General features: G+C 40.3%; 2 protein-coding genes across 2 annotated transcripts; both read right to left on the reverse strand.

The window, feature by feature from the left end:
- LOC145642679 (uncharacterized) lies at nt 1-639 on the reverse strand. Its single transcript, XM_081693855.1, has one exon. It carries the CDS (start codon nt 637-639, stop codon nt 1-3), a length of 639 nt encoding a protein of 212 aa, XP_081549981.1.
- A 2,172-nt stretch (nt 640-2,811) lies between these two features.
- LOC145642681 (uncharacterized) lies at nt 2,812-4,047 on the reverse strand. Its single transcript, XM_081693856.1, has one exon. It carries the CDS (start codon nt 4,045-4,047, stop codon nt 2,812-2,814), a length of 1,236 nt encoding a protein of 411 aa, XP_081549982.1.
- Nucleotides 4,048-14,645: the final 10,598 nt, after the last annotated feature.

Here is a 14,645-nt window from a genome sequence, read left to right on the forward strand (position 1 = left end):
TTACATCGGGGCATGAGTTTTCCCAAACTTGTCAACACCAAACAGAACTAAATTAGTGAGGTGGTGGGCAACAAAATTTCCATCCCTACGCACATGTGACCACGACACAAAATTCAAACTAGAGCTAAGATAGAAAATGTCATCAAGAACGGTATCGAGGTCTGTAAAACGAGTAGCCGCTTTTGAAAGACGAGAGATAGCAAGCTGACAATCAGATTCAAGGATAACAATCTTCAATCCATAACGCAATGCAAGCTTAATACCGAAATGCAGGGCCTTGCACTCAGCAACCTCCGGAGGCCAGTAGCCACGGACTCTACGCACCCCTGCAAATAGCACCTCCCCTGTCTCGTTTCTTGCAACAACTCCAAAACCAATCCACCCATCATCTTTAAGGCACGCGTCACAATTTATCTTAACAAAATTGGGTAGGGGAGGCAACCATTTCCTCAAGCTCCTGCACTTCTTGCTATGGACAGCACCATAAATCTGCTTCGAGTATTTTCCATAGTCTTTGATCAGTCGCACAACTTTATCACGAACCACTAGGTGAGGTATCTCTTTGTTATTGAAGACTTTTTGGTTCCTGCGAATCTGCGATCCCAGATTTGCCAAAGAAGAGCAGCCCCAATTATACATTTCTTTGTATTAGCCTTCACCCAAGCTAAAAGGGTGTCTTAAAGGTCAGCATCTTGGTCAGTCACCAGCAGCTCAGAGCAGACACATTCATTCCAGAGATCACGTACAGCAGGGTAGCTAAAAAAGAGATGGTGTATTGTCTCGGCAGAGTTGGAACACCACGGGCAAGTGGCTGATTCCCTCATGTGTCTGCTGTAAAGCAAGGCACCAGTAGGCAAGGAATTAGTACATAAACGCCATAGGAAATGCTTGACTTTCGGGATCGTATCAAGGCTCCAAATTAATACCCAAACTTGATGAAACGCATCCAAATCACAGGTTTTGCCAATCATATACGCTGATTTAACAGAATAGACACCATCATTAGAGAAAGCCCACGTTAACAAATCATCCGGGGCTCTAGGGCTGATAGGAATGGACAAAATGCACTTAACATCTCTTTCCACAAATTGCGAGGAGATGAGCTCAAAATTCCAGTCATTCGACCTCTCATCAGTCAAGTCTTTGACAGAGGTAAGACCATCAATGGGAGGGGTCAGTACAAACCTTCCCTTATCGTCAGCTAACCAAGGATCTTCGAAAATGTTAATTTTTGAACCATCACCAACTCGCCATATTAGACCCTCCTTCACAAGAGATTTCGAACACCAATTACTTCTCCACGAATAACTACCATTTAGACCAAGAGAAGAATTCAGAAAATCAGAGTTCGGATAGTATTTTCCCTTCATCACACGCCCAAATAGAGAATCGGGTTTGAAGATGAGCCTCCATGCCTGCTTCCCTAAGAGAGCCTCATTGAACACCCCCAAGTCTCGAAAGCCCATCCCACCCAAACATTTTGGTTTGCACAAAGCATCCCAATTTATCCAGTATATCCTTTTCCTGCTATCCGAGTTACCCCAAAAAAATTTTGCCGTAAATGAACGAAGCTCATCTATAACTCCATTAGGAATTCTGTAGACTCCCATCAAGTAAGTCGAAATAACTTGTATAACCGACTTAATTAGAATCTCCTTCCCTGCTCTCGACAAAAGTTTCTCCTTATACCCCTGCAATTTCTTCCAAATTATGTCTTTCAAAGCTACGAACACCATTCTCTTTAACCTGCCAATAACAGTGGGAATGCCTAAATATTTTTCGTGTTTGTTCACAAGCCTCATCTTCAGTTAATTCACCAGCTCTTCCTGCTTTGAACCTTTGACGCCTTTGCTAAAGGAGACCTCCGACTTTTAGTAGTTAATTTTCTGCCCGAAAGCTACTTCGTAAATGTTGAGTATATCAAATATCTTGGAGCATTCCTCTCAGGTGGCCCTTGCAAAAAGAAAACTGTCGTCAGCAAAAAAGAGATGAGAGATTTTTGGTCCTCTCCGACTAGCCCCCGCACCATGAACAAGCCTGTGATCCAAGGCCTTCTCAATAAGAGCCGAGAAGGCATCCGCCACCATAATAAAAAGGTATGGAGACAAGGGATCCCCCTGCCTTAGACCCCTAGTTGGAACAACCGAACCCACCACATTTCGATAAATTATAAAGGAGTAAGAGACCGTCAAAACACAATCCATCACAATTCGCACCCAACTATCTGCAAAACCCATATTCGTCAACAATTATTCCAGAAAGAACCATTCTACCCTGTCATAGGATTTTCTCATGTCCAGCTTCAATGAAATTGTACCTTTCTTCCCCTTACTCCGCTTTTTCATAGTATGAAAAATTTCCATAGCAATCAAGGCATTGTCAGTAATAAGTCTTCCAGGCACAAAAGCACTCTGATTTTCCGAGATGACATCCGGTAAAATTGATTTCAAACGCATCACAATAGCCTTTGAAGCAATTTTGTATAGCACATTACACAAAGCAATAGGTCGAAACTCAGACAATGAAGTGGGGGACTTAATCTTCGGGATTAAGGCAATGTTCGTATTATTAACCGACTTAGGAGAGTACGTACCATGCAGAATGCCACTAACATGATTGAACACATCATCCCCTATCACGTGCCAAAATCTCTGATAGAAAATAGCATGAAGTCCATCAGGTCCCGGAGCTTTGCAGGGGTGCATTGCACATATGGCTGCATATATCTCATCCTTGCTAAAGGGTCAAGTCATAAAAGTATTATTTTCTTCTGAAATTTTTGGAGTCACTGCATCCAACACTCGGTCACAATCACCTAGGGACGACCTCATAGAAGTGAACATATTCGAATAAAAATCTTGAGCAATATTTTCGAAATCCTCTTACTTCCTCCTCCTTCCAGACCCCATTCGCATCAAGAAGACCCTTAATCTCTTTTTGACTCCGTCTTTGGGATGCCTTGTAATGAAAATATTTTGTATTACGATCCCCATCTCTAATTTCAGAAACCCTCGATCGAAGATACCAATATGCCTCCTGTTTTTTCTCGAGCTCATCAAGATTTGCTTCCAATTCCGAACAAAAAGCAAGGTTTTCATCCGTACCAGCCCTAATCTGCACTTCTCGTAAAGCCTTCTCTGTGTCATCTATTTGCCTATCCAAGTTTTCAAATTTTTTGCTACTCCACACCCTTAAAGAAGACAGCAAACATTCTAGTCTTTCAGCTATGGGGCGACCATCAGAACCCCCCCACACTGCACGAACAACACCTTCACAAGAACTATCAAGTAGCCAAGCAGTTTCAAACTTAAAGTTTTTCTTACCCCTCTTGCGCTTCTTTTTAGGTCTATTTAGTCTAGCAAGAATAGGTGAGTGATCGGACTTGATACGCACTAAATGCTCAACTGTTGCTTCTGGGAATAAGCTGCACCACTCTTCATCCCCGCAAAATCTATAAAGGTGTTCCCGAATTAGAGTTTTTTTGGTTAGACCTCTCTCCCAAGTATACCATTGCCCCTGGTATCCAAGGTCCCTCAGATTACAGTCTTCAAGAGCAGCCCGAAAATCATCAATTTCCCTCCACTCCGAATCAGTGCCCCCCTCTTTCTCTTCACAACTCAAAATCTCGTTGTAGTTGCCCCCTATTAGAATAGGCCCCTTAAAGGACACACATAATTCACGAAGAAGATGCCAAGTTTTCTTTATATTACCAGACTCAGGCCAACCGTATAGTCCGACGAACCTCCAAGAATTCCCATTATGCTCTTTAACATTTCCGCAAATGTGGTTTTGGGACATCGAGACCAAAGAAAAGTCAATAGAGCTACCCTTATAGAACAAACATAATCCTCCAGCCAATCTAATGCTACTTACTCCAATCGCACAATCGAAACCCAATTTATCTTTGAGTTTCTCAAACTCAATCTTATTTGTTTTTGTTTCGGAAATAAAGAGTATTTCCGGGGCATAATGAGAGCACCATCTTTTAAGTGCTTTGACTGCCCGAGGATTGCCCACCGCTCGGCAGTTCCAGCATAGAAGATTCATTGTTGTTCGCGGGGTTGGGTCATTCCAACTCCCGCTACTTTATCAATAGCACATGTACTATGTACACGAGCTCGTTTTGAAACCTCATCTACATCCATCTCATCATCCTTCGAACATTCCTTCCTTTTCCCACACTTACTGCCTCCAACTCCCTCTTTACTACCACTGCCTCTAACACCCTCATTTTTAAGCTTAACACCTTTCCCAGCCATTCCTTTTTTTGAATTAGTGGACACCAACAAAAAAGGCTCGACAGAAATAGAGCTTTCAAAATCAGGGGTCAAATTTGTCTTAGAGGATTTTCCACATACAAGTTCATCATTCACAATTGAAGGGGACAGCAGTACATTACTTACAGTAGCAGGGAGTGATTTTAAATCACTAGGCAGAGGCTGAATGGAAGAGTCTTCTGACACCTGTTCAACCTCTTTCTGTTTGCTTATAGTTTTTTTATTGCACTCCTTGCTGGTTGCTTCAGGCTTAGAAACAAAAAGAGCTCTTCTACAATCTTTAATTTCCTCAAATTCCTCAAGCAGCTTCTGTCTTCCCTTGTGCGGAGTAGCATGAAGGTGAAGGATCCAACCCAAGCCTTGACACTGTTATTCATCAAGGCAATTAAAACAATCTCTCTCACTATGGCTAATAACTCCACACATCAGGCAAAAGAACGGCAGCCGTTCATATTTCAGGCCGATTTGAATCACTCGTCCATCCTTCCCCTTGATATTTATGAATCGCCGCAAAGGTTTCGATATATCAAGGTTTAATCTAACTCTTCTAAATTTATCAAGTCCAAGGTCATCTTGCTCAATTTCCATAAGCTCTCCCATCGAAGTTGTAATTGCTTAAACAATTCCATCAGAACGCTTATTGAAGGGTAAATTCTCGAGCCGTACCTAGAAGGGAGAGTGAGTTGGCTTTATGTCTGACGGTTGTTCATCTCCTGCAACCTCACTCAAAGCAAGCAAGTTATTTTCAAAGCACCATGGTCGACCCTCAAGGACTTTCTCCCGATCCCTCCAATGAAAGAATTGAAAGGCAAAAAGGTTAGTTTCGATAACTCGGATCACAACTTTTTTTCGATACTGACCATGATTGCGTCATAGTCCGCTTGAAAGCATCGAAATTGTAACTACAATTTGTGATTAATTTCCCCACCAACATTAGGGCAACGCGTTCCTCTGACTCCTCAACATCAACCTCACCAACATCCACAATTTCATTCTCCTGATCGAAAATTCATAATCTTGAACACTGGTTTGCTAGGTCTTCAGCCATTGTTACCAGAAAAACCTCTCTCACAAGGTAGGGCAACCTTTCTCACGAGGTAGTATCGCCCCTCTCTTTCAAGGGAGTTTTTTTTTTAAAAGATACTCTCATATTGTTTTGTGAAAAGAATATGTGACTTCACTTAAACAAAAAAAAGGAAATAAGTTAAGAAGGAAAAAAAGTGTGGTCAAAGATACCAATAAATATTTAACAAAATCCCAGCTCATTGATTAAAGATATATGTGTAGACACCCATCTGTGTTTCCCCAAAACCAAACTCAGTGATGAGTACCTTTCACGTCGAACCATAATCGAATGAAGTGAAAGTGTGGAAAGTTTAGTGTTGCGGATAGTTTTAATTTCTTTTCTCTTCTCTCTGTTTTTGAAAACTTATTTAAAGAAATCAGCCAATCCAATTTGGTTGGTCCATGATATGGGTCTAATAGTAGTGTAGTTATATGGGGCTTGACAAGAGCTTTCCAACGATATTTTATAAGCCCAATTCCGATGAATATTGAGGAAGTTATGGCCAATTACTGAACTGGGCCCGGTTTGAGCCTTATATGCGGCCCAATGATCTAGGGGAGGGCCTAATATGATTTATCATTCCTAATGAAATTAGGAATGGTTTTAGTCTTCTAGATTCTTCTAGAGGGTTCTTTTCATTCCTAATTCGATTAGCATTGATAAATTGACTTTTGTTGACTTTTCAGAGTTTTAATTAAAATCAAAGAGCATTTTTGAGGGAAAATACGATTTTATCCACCTGTACGGTAATTTTTATCTGATTTTAGAAAACGCGTGAATTTCTGGAATTAGCGCCAAACGCCAGCTGTAGCGCCTAGCGCTACGCTTGGTGCCTGGCGCTAGTGTTGGCGCCTGACGCCAACAGCCAGCGTTGGCGCTGGTTCTTTTTCTGTGCGCCATGGCTCTATTTTGTTAATTTTTATCTTTTTGGCTGATTTTCTCTATATATAACATTGTAAAAACTCCGTTTTGATTCACCTACAACCAGTTTTCATTCGCATTCATCAATTCTCTCATTCTCTAATCATTCACCATCTCTCTCTTTCTCCCTTTTTCTAAACTAGCTTTTCAAATACAAAATTCCGCATTCATTAGATCTAGAAACACCTAGCCATATTCGAAGTTGCCTTCGCCCTAGACGTGAAAGGTTTAATTTCTGAGGGTTTGGTCCCAAATCTCTCTTTCAATTATTTAACTTAATTGTTTGTTTATTATTTTTCTTGAAGTTACTAACGTGTGTATTTTGTTATTAGAAAGAGGTACGAGGCATCAAAGTAAGTACTTTAACGGTTTTTATTGATGTTATGATATAGAGTTCATGTTTAGATTATTATTATGATATTCTTAGTATCATGTCTAGGATAATTTTAATATTAAATATGATTGTTACGATGCTTCCTATGCTCTTCCTAATATTTATGATTGTTAGTATCATGTTAGGGTTAAAGATTTGATTTTAATTGCTTAGTGACATGCTAGGGTTTGTTATTAATCTTGTTAGTATCATGCCTAGGATCTTGCTATTTTTATTATGCTTTAACATGATTTATGATTATTTTTATAATTGTTTTGATTATGATTATAATCTTATTATTGCTATAATTATTATTACTATGATTAACATGATTGTTATTATTATTGTTTTGATGATTATAATTATTATTTTGATTATTTATTATGTTGCTTGATATTTATTGTTATTGCTTGATCACACCTTTTATGCATGTTTAAAGGGAATTTGTACTTGTAATCACACTTAATAAGATAATTAATAATCTTGCTTAGGGTTAATGTGATTATAATTTCAAGTGATCGCCAATAATAGATTTGTTTGTGCATTAAATTCAACCAACATAGATTAAATAGGTTTAGGGTAATCCTATTGATTGAATGTTAGTCAGAAAGCGCACATGAATACGATCTGAATAAAGTAGAGGCCTATTATTAGGGCAGATTCAATCTCTTTTAGGTTGGATTTGTACCTTCATCCCCGAACCCTTATTTGGTTCAAGAACTTATGGAGTTGACGATCTCTTGGATCATTAAGGGGTGTAACCTTCACCCTGTGAACGGTTTACAAGTTCCTAAAATTTGTTGGCGACTCTTTTGCTCTATCTTCTTCCCTTTTGGACGCCACCGTACTTTAGTGTATGATGACAGTGGAGTTTGAGCTAGGGGTTAACGCTTGAAATATTCCCTACAGTTTTTGGCGACTCCACTGGGGGAGGATTTCTATTTTAATTCCTGAATTTGTTTTGGCAATGATTTAGAATGAGTGGATGAGACTCGAAACGTTCTAAGTATTTCATGTGCGTAATTTTGATTAACATAATTGTCATATGCATAAAAAAGATCTCATTGGAAAGACCATCCGTAATGAGTTAAAAATATAGGATTTTACACGTAGGAGATTTGAGAAATATCTTTCACAACTAGGACCGAAATAACACCGCGCAAAACTGGAAAATTTTATCGAGCATAGATTGCTGCTGAGGCATGTGGGAATTAGCGCCAGGGGCCAGAGTATTGGCACCAGACTTTTAACTGTAGCGCCAGACGCCAGCATTGGTGCCAGGCGCTACAGCTAAAAACTGGCGCCAGTCTCTGTTTGCCGGCGCCAACTTCCCCCAATACCGAGCCAGAAATATGCGTTCTAATTTCGACCGGTTTTTCGTATTGTTTGCTCGATCCTACTTCCTGGTTGAATTTTTTCTCACTTTTCTGAAACCCGTATGTGTTCTACATATGGACATAACCCTCTGGGAATTAATGCTCCATCTACCTGATTGAACGCTCCGTGCAACAAAGGGTACATCCGAGAATGTTGAATTCACCAAACCATGGAAGCGAGTTTTTTCTAAAACTCGCGGTGTCCCATCCACTCGCGCCAACCCTTCACGGTTAGGCTTCCGCGTGGTGCATCCGGACAATTAACCATGGACCCTCTATTGACTAAACCATATCCCGAAATTTAGAGAACTAGAGCCATGGTTAGGTTGCAAACTCATTGCATCATATTGTGCCTACTTGTCTAATTGTGCATTATTTGTTGTGCATATATTCTATGTTTCTCTTAACCGTTTATTTGACTTGTGTTGAGATTAAATAAATTAATGACTTAAAGAACTTTGCCTAATTAATTAATTAATTAATTAATTAATTAATTTGAGTCAATAAAGTCTAATATTTTAATCAGAATTGACCTAGTACGACTTTAGGCATACCCAGCTGATTAATAACACCGAAAACAGTCCCAGATTGAAGCTCCAGTATTGGCGCCAAAATCTGGTCTGTAGCGCCACCCTGTGGAGTGTGGCAACTGGCGACAGCTCTGTCGTCTGGCGCCAAGCTACACAGTGTGACGCCAGTTCTGTCGTTTTGCCGACAACCCGGATTATTGGTCGAGTCATCACCTAGTGTCTAATTAACCAGTTTGCTAATTAATTCGGTTAATTTTCGCTGTCAATAGTACTTGGTTGAGTCATTAATCGAGTTTAGACACTAAGTCCCATGGTCTTACACAAGAGTCCAAGCATGTCACTTACACTCAACGCACACACCAATACACATACTTTGACCATGTTTAAGAGAGTCTTGCGTGCGCGTTTTTTCCGTCATTTTTTTTAGGGGGGTAAGTCGGATATTAATCCTCCAATTAAAAAACTATACTTAGTTCCCTAAAAATATGTACATTATTTTTGCCAAAAATATGCACCCATTTTTTTTATTTTTCATTTTTTTTCTCCTTAAAATAAACCGTAAAGTCAAGTTGATTCGAGTCAAGTAATTAAAACGCAAAATGGTTTAAATTACAGCGTGTGGTCGAGGAAAGAAGGACGGTTAATCAAAGACAACCTTTTCGTACAAGTCCAACTTTTCGACAAACCCATAGCTCGCAAGAGGAAAGCTAAGACTATAATGGCAACAGAGGAAGAAGTCAATGAGCTTAGGAACCAACTGGTTACCGTGACGAGACACCGAAGCTTCTCACACTCAAGATTGATGATCCCGTGAAGCAAAAACAGATGGACCTCATGCAAGAGAGTCTAAGCAAGCTATCTAGCGACTACAAGTTTCAGGGGCTTACATCACAAGGGGTCTCGGTGGACAAATATCTTCTTCCGCAGAAGTTCAATGCCAATGACATCCCAAAATTCAAAGCAACTGATAACCCTTATTTTCATTTAAGAGCATTCGAAACAATAATGAGTATTAAGGGTATCGATAAGAAAGTTTTCCCCTCTCTGTTCTCACTATCTCTTGAGACTGTTTGCCAATAATGGTTCTTTTCTCTCGAGAAAGAAAAGATTTCTACCTGGGAGTCCATAGCAAACGCTTTTGTTGATAGGTACAAGTGCAACATTCAAGTTGAGACCGACCATAGGGAACTTGAGATCCTCAAGCAGAAAGAGAATGAAGGCTTCACCTCTTTCTTTAACAAATGGAGGGAAACCTCAGCTAAGATGATTGAGGTGCCAAGTAAAAAAGAGTCTGTAAGGTTGTTCATAAAAAACCTTCAAGAAAAATATTCCAAGCATCTCAAGTATCAAAATAATCTCCATACCTTCAAGGCCGTCTATGACATTGGGATCAATATTGAAGACGACCTGGCTAAGTTAAAAGCTGCCAATAATAACTCCAACAGTGGCTGGAAAGGAAAGAATAACGACAATCCTTCTTCTTCCAAAACCACCCACTCAAACAACGTTAACACTCTTAATTTAGGAGAAGTCCTTGCTATGAACAATCAAGGACAAAAGAAACCATTTAGGAGGAACTTTACTCCTATTGGCATGAGTTATGACACCGCATTTGATCGATTAAATGCCAAAGGTCTTATAACTCCTATTGGACCATTTGGGGACCCACCAGTCGAAAAGAGGTCGGCTAATTGGAATCCCAATGCACACCGTAAGTATCACCAAGGTAAGGGCCATCTCACCGAAAACTGTTGGAAGCTTAAAGAAGCTATCCAATACTTAATCGACAACAACAAGCTGTCGTTGCCCCCTGCCAGTAAGAAGCCAAGCATTGATAATGCACCTCTCGCTCATGCCCGGGCTATCTCTAATGAGGAAAACGAGGTTGACCCCTCGTCTCTCATTAGACCTGTCAAAGAAATCTATGCTACAGAAAAAGAGGAGGAAACCTTTTTTGATGTCAGGGATAACCTTCCAGAACCGGCAAGTAAGGAAGATATAAAATTGCTCACACTGTCTGTGATGGAGGTATCGCATTTACTACGTGAAGCTCTCAAAGCTATAAGGGAATCCCAAAAGAAATATGACGAGGTTCCACTTCCGAAAGATGAACCTAAAAGAGAATTCCCACCAGTGAGAACGACTTATGAGGCAAAGCGTTTTCCTTTACAAGTCACTGAAAAACCCAAGAAGAGTAATAGAATCTACACTCCAATTGGGATCCCAAATGCACGAATGTTCGAAATGCTTTCCGAGAGTGGCGAGATCAAACCTCTCGAACCGAAACCATTCGAATCATTAAAAAGGACATATAGGTATTACTGTCAGTATCATCAATCAGGGGGTCACACTATCAAAAACTGTTTCAAATTCAAAGATTTGGTTCAGAAAATGATTGATGAAAAGAAACTAGTCCAAGTTCCACAAGAAGACGATGCAACCATTAATGGAGTTTGGGATAGTGATGAAGAATATGTCTATCTAAAAGACATAATAGGATCTCCACCTTCTGTGTCGTACGCCATGGATGACTTTTGGGCTGAAGAAGACTCATCCATAGACGTCCTCACAAGATCCGGGAGAATGCAACCTCCCGTTTCAACACAACCTATGCCAACCACACAACAAGTTCCCATACCTATCATTGAAGACAATGATATTGTTAAGCAGTTTAAGAAGACAAAAGTTGAGATGAACGTATGGAAAATTTTGGCAACATCTCGAGAACATAGGTTGGCTGTAATGAATGCCTTGGACAAAATTGGGATAGATTCTGACACTACTCCTGAGGGATTAGCCAACTTCCTCACAAGTGATCTTCCTAGTCCAATTAATTTGATCACCTTTTCTGACAAGGATTTACCTCCAGAAGGTGACAAACACTACAAGGCATTAAACCTCACAGTAGTTTGCAAGAGAATGACTCTTGTAGACAACGGATCGACCATCAACGTCTGTCCACTTAGAACTGCGAGAATGCTAGGCATAAGGGATGAGGATTTAACTCCGTCTACACAAGGAATAAGGGCCTATGACAACACTCGTCGTCAAGCGCTTGGTAAAATTACCCTGAATGTGACGGCGGGAGCAATAGAACATGCTATTACTTTCCAAGTAGTAGAAATTAAAGCTTCGTTCAATTTGTTGTTGGGACGCCCTTGGATTCATGACCTAAAGGTCTTCCCCTCATCTCTCCACCAACAAGTAAAAGCTATAGTTAGGGGAATTCCTATCACTATCGATGCTTCGCCTATGAGGACTAAGTCTATAGAAAATCCAATCATTAATGTGGAGCACGACGAGGATGTTGAAGATTTATGGGGCTTTAACGAAAAAGTCTCCTTAATCCAGGAGGATGAAAGGACCCCTCTTTGCCATGACCCCCATTCCAACATGATTGTAAATACTATGCTGAAGAAAGAAGGACATTTTCCTAGGATGACCCTAGGAAAGAAGAAAGGAACGGCAAAACCACTGGAGTCACCTGGCCTCCCTAAGTTAGACACTTTCGGACTTGGTTTCGAACCGACTCGGAAAGATCTCAAGCTAGCCCAGGAAAAGTCAAAGGCACGTAGGGACGCTCGCATTCAAAAGAAAGCAATCCCAATGGATCAGTACCCTCTTACACTTAATGGTCAATTTATAAAAGAAGGAGAGGACTATCCATGCCATGAATTTCCCGAGCCATTAGTTGTAAACGACATAAGACAATCGGGATTTGAGATTTTCTTGGATTGTTATTTCACAGACGAAATCCCAACTCTTGTCCACAAGGAGAAAACACCCCCATGCTTTGACTTTAACGTCATGGGATTACTGTTTGGGCGAGAAAAGAATGAGCCAACTTATAAAGAGGATAACTCCTTGCTCATTCAAACAGTCCTACAAAGCAAAAGCTTCGATCCCTCGAAGTTAATCATTCCAGCTGAAGGATCACTACAAGGGTGGCGCAAGACTATCAAGGTGACTACTCCAAGTGAAAGGAAGATATCCATCACGACAGGGCAAGGACCGATGTTTGAAGAGTCGTCAGAGTCTGAGTTGGAGTCCCTCCCCCTAGAGTCTTCTAGGTCTTTAGTAGTAGCACCTTCCCCTCCTATTTCTTCTCCTAGAATAGTTAGTGATCAAGTCCCTGAGGACATATCACTCTTTGATGTAATGATCTCAGAGTATAATAATATTTCTTCTTCTCCTTATTTCTCGTGCTCTTCTCTAACCAAAAATGACGAGCATTGCTTAACTAACGATGAGAAAGACAAAGAAATTATTAAAGCAATGGAAACACTCGAAAAGAAAACACCGGTAATTGAAGAAACTGAAATGGTTGATATCTCAAATGATTCAACCCATAAAAGAGAAGTTAAAATCGGATTAACACTGAATAAACAAGAAAGAACCGATTTAATTAACTTACTTAAAGAATTTATCGATGTATTTGCTTGGTCATACGAAGATATGCCAGGCATTAATAGGGAAATAGCTCAACACACTATACCACTAATTCCAGGAATGAAATCCGTAAAACAAAAGTTACGTTGAATGAAACCCGATGTAACTCTTAAAATAAAAGAAGAAATTCAAAAACAAATAACTGCAGGTTTCATCAAGGTATCTAAATACCTCGAATGGGTCGCCAATGTCGTCCCAGTTCCGAAGAAAGACGGAAGGTTAAGAATGTGTGTCGACTATCGAGATCTAAATAAGGAAAGTCCAAAGGACGACTTCCCTTTGCCACACATCGATATTCTGGTAGATAACACGGCAAATCACGCGCTTCTCTCATTCATGGATGGGTACGCAGGTTACAATCAGATTCTCATGGCAGAAGAAGACATGGAGAAAACAACTTTTATAACACCATGGGGCACTTATTGCTACACGGTAATGTCATTCGGGTTGAAAAACGCGGGTGCTACTTACCAACGTGCAGCAACTGCCTTACTCCATGACATGATGCATAAAGAAGTCGAGGTATATGTCGACGATATGATTGTGAAATCAAAGGACCGTCCAGGCCATCAAGTAGCCTTAAGGAAATTTTTCGAAAGACTAAGAAAATATAATATGAGGTTGAATCCATCTAAGTGCGCTTTTGGAGTTACCTCAGGCAAGCTTTTGGGTTATGTCATAAGCTCTAGAGGAATAGAGATAGACCCAACCAAGATCAAAGAAATCATGTCAATGCCACCGCCCAAGACTGAGAAACAGATTCGAGGATTTATTGGCCGGTTACAATATATAAGTAGGTTCATATCAAAATTGACGACCATATGTGAACCAATCTTCAAAAAGCTCAAGAAGAATGTACCAGTAATATGGGATGACGAGTGTCAAAAAGCCTTTGAAAAGATCAAAGCCTATCTCGCAAATCCTCCCGTATTAGCACCAGCACTTCTTGGAATACCTCTTAGGTTATATTTGACGGTTACCAAAGAGACAATGGGAGCTATGCTAGCACAAGAAGTAGAAGGCAAAGAGAATGCAATCTTCTATCTAAGCAAGAAGATGCTCGAATACGAAGCACACTATACGCCACTCGAGAAGTTGTGCCTCGCCTTGGTGTGGGCCACAACCAAGTTAAGACATTACATGCTAGTGCATACCGTCTTCGTAGTCTCCCGACTAGATCCACTCAAGTGTCTATTTGAGAAATCTACACTCAACAAACGCATATCGAGATGGATAGTCAATCTAGCCCAGTTTGATGTAAGGTTTATGCCACAAAAGCTATCAAAGGATCCGTGGTGTCAGACTTTCTAGCAGACTTCCCAATAAAAGACTCGACGCCAATACAAGACAATGAATTTCCAGATGAAGACTTAATGGTCACTGAAGATGATACTTGGACCTTATACTTCGACGGAGCCTCGAACCAAAAGGGATGTGGCGTTGGAGTATTACTAGTATCACCTAAAGAAGAGCATGTTCCAATCACCATAAAGCTTGATTTCGACATTACCAACAATGCTGCTGCATACAAAGCATGCAATGCGTGGTAGGCCTTGAAACAGCTTTGGCATTGGGAGTAAAATAGTTAAGGATATTCGGAGACTCTTATTTGATTATCAATCAGAAATCTAAAAGGTAGAAAGTAAGGAGCGA

The sequence above is a fragment of the Chenopodium album genome, chromosome 8, assembly GCF_948465745.1.
Source record: "Chenopodium album chromosome 8, dcCheAlbu1.1, whole genome shotgun sequence".
NCBI lineage: Eukaryota > Viridiplantae > Streptophyta > Magnoliopsida > Caryophyllales > Amaranthaceae > Chenopodium > Chenopodium album.

Excerpts from the sequence above, each read along its gene's own strand:
- LOC145642679 (XM_081693855.1), bottom strand. The coding sequence starts at position 639 with ATGTATAATTGGGGCTGCTCTTCTTTGGCAAATCTGGGATCGCAGATT.
- LOC145642681 (XM_081693856.1), bottom strand. The coding sequence starts at position 4,047 with ATGAATCTTCTATGCTGGAACTGCCGAGCGGTGGGCAATCCTCGGGCA.